The sequence below is a fragment of the Aplysia californica genome, unplaced genomic scaffold (assembly GCF_000002075.1).
Source record: "Aplysia californica isolate F4 #8 unplaced genomic scaffold, AplCal3.0 scaffold00589, whole genome shotgun sequence".
Taxonomy (NCBI): Eukaryota; Metazoa; Mollusca; class Gastropoda; order Aplysiida; family Aplysiidae; genus Aplysia; species Aplysia californica.
The window spans coordinates 73476-76057 of record NW_004797859.1 but is presented as its reverse complement, the minus strand read 5'-3'; the positions used below and the strand labels follow the sequence as shown (position 1 = coordinate 76057).

General features: G+C 38.9%; 1 protein-coding gene across 1 annotated transcript in view; it reads right to left on the bottom strand.

Moving 5' to 3' along the window:
* The window catches only part of LOC101862677 (alkaline phosphatase, tissue-nonspecific isozyme), a gene marked incomplete in the record, with an annotated part of 18383 nt that overhangs the window by 4957 nt on the left and 10844 nt on the right, over window positions 1-2582 (bottom strand). Inside the window, 2 exon segments of the mRNA XM_013087458.2 lie at window positions 226-323; window positions 1721-1823. Coding sequence (XP_012942912.1) covers window positions 226-323; window positions 1721-1823 — 201 coding nt within the window.

The window sequence follows — 2582 nt, the reverse complement described above, 5'->3', positions numbered from 1 at the left end:
GTTATGTGTATATATGAGAATACGTTTGTGAGTATATGTGTACGCACATGTGTATGTGTGCGTGTATGTGAGTGTGTGTCTACGTGTAAGTTTGCGTGTGGTGTCCGTATGTGTGGGTGTGTGGTGTGTGTAAGCGTGCATGTGCGTGTGCGTATGTATGTGTGTCATGTTGTTTTTTTCTTGCTCTAGTCGGGTAATGACACCTAGAATAGAGTGGGGCCCCACCTTTAGGGCGGCCTCCGTCATATCTGCCAGTGACAGCTCTGTCTCGTTGTTGGCAGTCTCCTCATCGAAAATGTCCATATGACTTGGGCTAAACAAGCCTGTGGGATAAAACAGGATCAGCATTAGTTTAGTGTAAAAGAGAGGGTGGTTTTATATCCACTTGCAACACAATAAGGTCATATAAGTGCTGAAGATTAGAGGTGTTACGAGAGAGTAAAAAACACAAAAAGGAGGAGATAAGGACAATAGATGTTTAATAGGGAAGAAGGGGCCAAAACCATACCAGAGCAACCGCTAACCACCCACAAACATCAGACTTATGGAGAATATATAAATCGTAAAGAAGTAGGAAAATATTGGAAATGGAAAAACATCAGTATGTAGGGTAAACGTTTGAAATACAAACATAGGAAGTGAAAAATAAAACATCAACTGTGAAAAAGCATCAACAGTACGAGAAAAAAATAAAACACATGAAGTGGGAATACATTAAAAATGAGAAAGTCGTAAGACATAAAAAGAGGGAAAAAACATCAGAAACGGACAAAATGTGAAACAACAGAACTGGAAATTAAGCTTCAAAAGTGGGGGAAAAAAACAAAAGACAACAGAATTCGAAAAATATCAGAAGTGGAAAACCAAAACATCAGAAGAAGAAAAACATCAGAAGTGGGAAAGAACATAAAACATAAAATGTACAAAAACATCAGAAGTAGGAAAGAACATAAAACATAAAATGTACAAAAACATCAGAAGTAGGAAAGAACATAAAACATAAAATGTACAAAAACATCAGAAGTAGGAAAGAACATAAAACATAAAATGTACAAAAACATCAGAAGTGGGAAAAACATAAAATAACAGCAAGGGAAAAACGTAAGAAGAGGAAGACGAAACGATTAGAAAAGGGAAGGGGGGGAAAAGGAAGGAGAAAAACGTTAGAAGGCGAATAACAGGAGTCAACACCCCCACAGATTGAAAAGCCTCAAACATCGAAAAACACCAAAAAAGGAACTGCAGCAATGGATAAACATCCGAGGTGAGAAGGAGCACTAATAAACCTTTGTCGAAGAGAAAAGTGTTACTCTCAGACAATTAGTAGACACCTCGTTAAGTCAGAATTACAAAGTTTTATCCGACATTTTGGGAAGTTTGGGGTTATTAAGACCATGAGGTCAGAGACCGAATGTTCTATCTGTTCTATCAAAATCGTAAGATCATTTGGAGTCATTATCAAGCAGTACAAAGAATTGCATTCAAAAGAGGCTTGATGTTGTGAAACTCAAATTTCTTAACGTCGCATTTCTCAAAACTAGGTACTGAGCGGATACTCGTAGAACTTTGTAATTCTAGGGTAGCGGAGTGAATCAACAAAGAGACAGCCAAGTGAATTAATAAAGAGACAGCTCTAGAGCGAAAATGCTATCGAGAGACAGTTCAGGGAAAGAAGTACAAGGGGCAGAGCACAAGAAAACACCCACCAACCGCCCTTTACCAAGCAGATAGTCCGTGTTGTCCAAGTCCAGCTGGTCAAACTGAGTCTTGTTCCAGACGTAGCTGTGAGTGGCGCCCCGGTTTTCTTTGTCCTTCTCCCACTCCTGGGCAGGGGAAAAATCCAAAGTTTTATTTAGTGGATCCGAAAAACAAAAGGTCAAAGTCACCTTGGGGTCGTTTCGGGTAAAATTATGCGGTTTTCTTTGTCCTTCTCCGACTCCAGCACAGGAAAAATAAACACGGACGGGGGTCCGAACAATAGAGGGTGTAAGTCACCTTCAGGTCGTTTCGAGAAAAGCGCAAAAAAAGCTGGACGTTAGAATGATCTTATACTACAAGTTTGGTTAATTTGTTCTTAGTCTACATCTGTCTCTTTTGCCTCACCATTTCCTTTGAGGGAAAGATGTCAGCATTGACAGGGTTGCTTTTAGTCTTGTTTTGTTTTCGTTTTTGTTTGTTTTTTGTCATGCTTTCTGTTTTCTTTACATTTACATATTATAACCCCTTGCATTCACCTTTTGCCGAAAACGAAGTCTGAAATGGAATAAAAGATTTACAAAGAACCTTTTCTGAATATTTTGATAATCAATGACGCATAAATATGCCTTTTTTCAAAACAACTTTCTAAATGTAAGTGTCCCCGTCGAAACAACTTGGATCGTTTAGAAAGCAGGCTTCTGACCCTGCCTGTCAGAGCTAAGCCAGGCTGAGACTACTGAGAGGGATACAACATCCTAGCAGAAAGACCAGACGCCGGTCAATATATTTCCATTATTATTGTTAGGGTTAATAAAGTTCTATGTGTGTGTGTTGTTGTTGGGTGGTTTGTTTATTTGTTTGTTGTTGTTGTTGTTGTTTTTTGG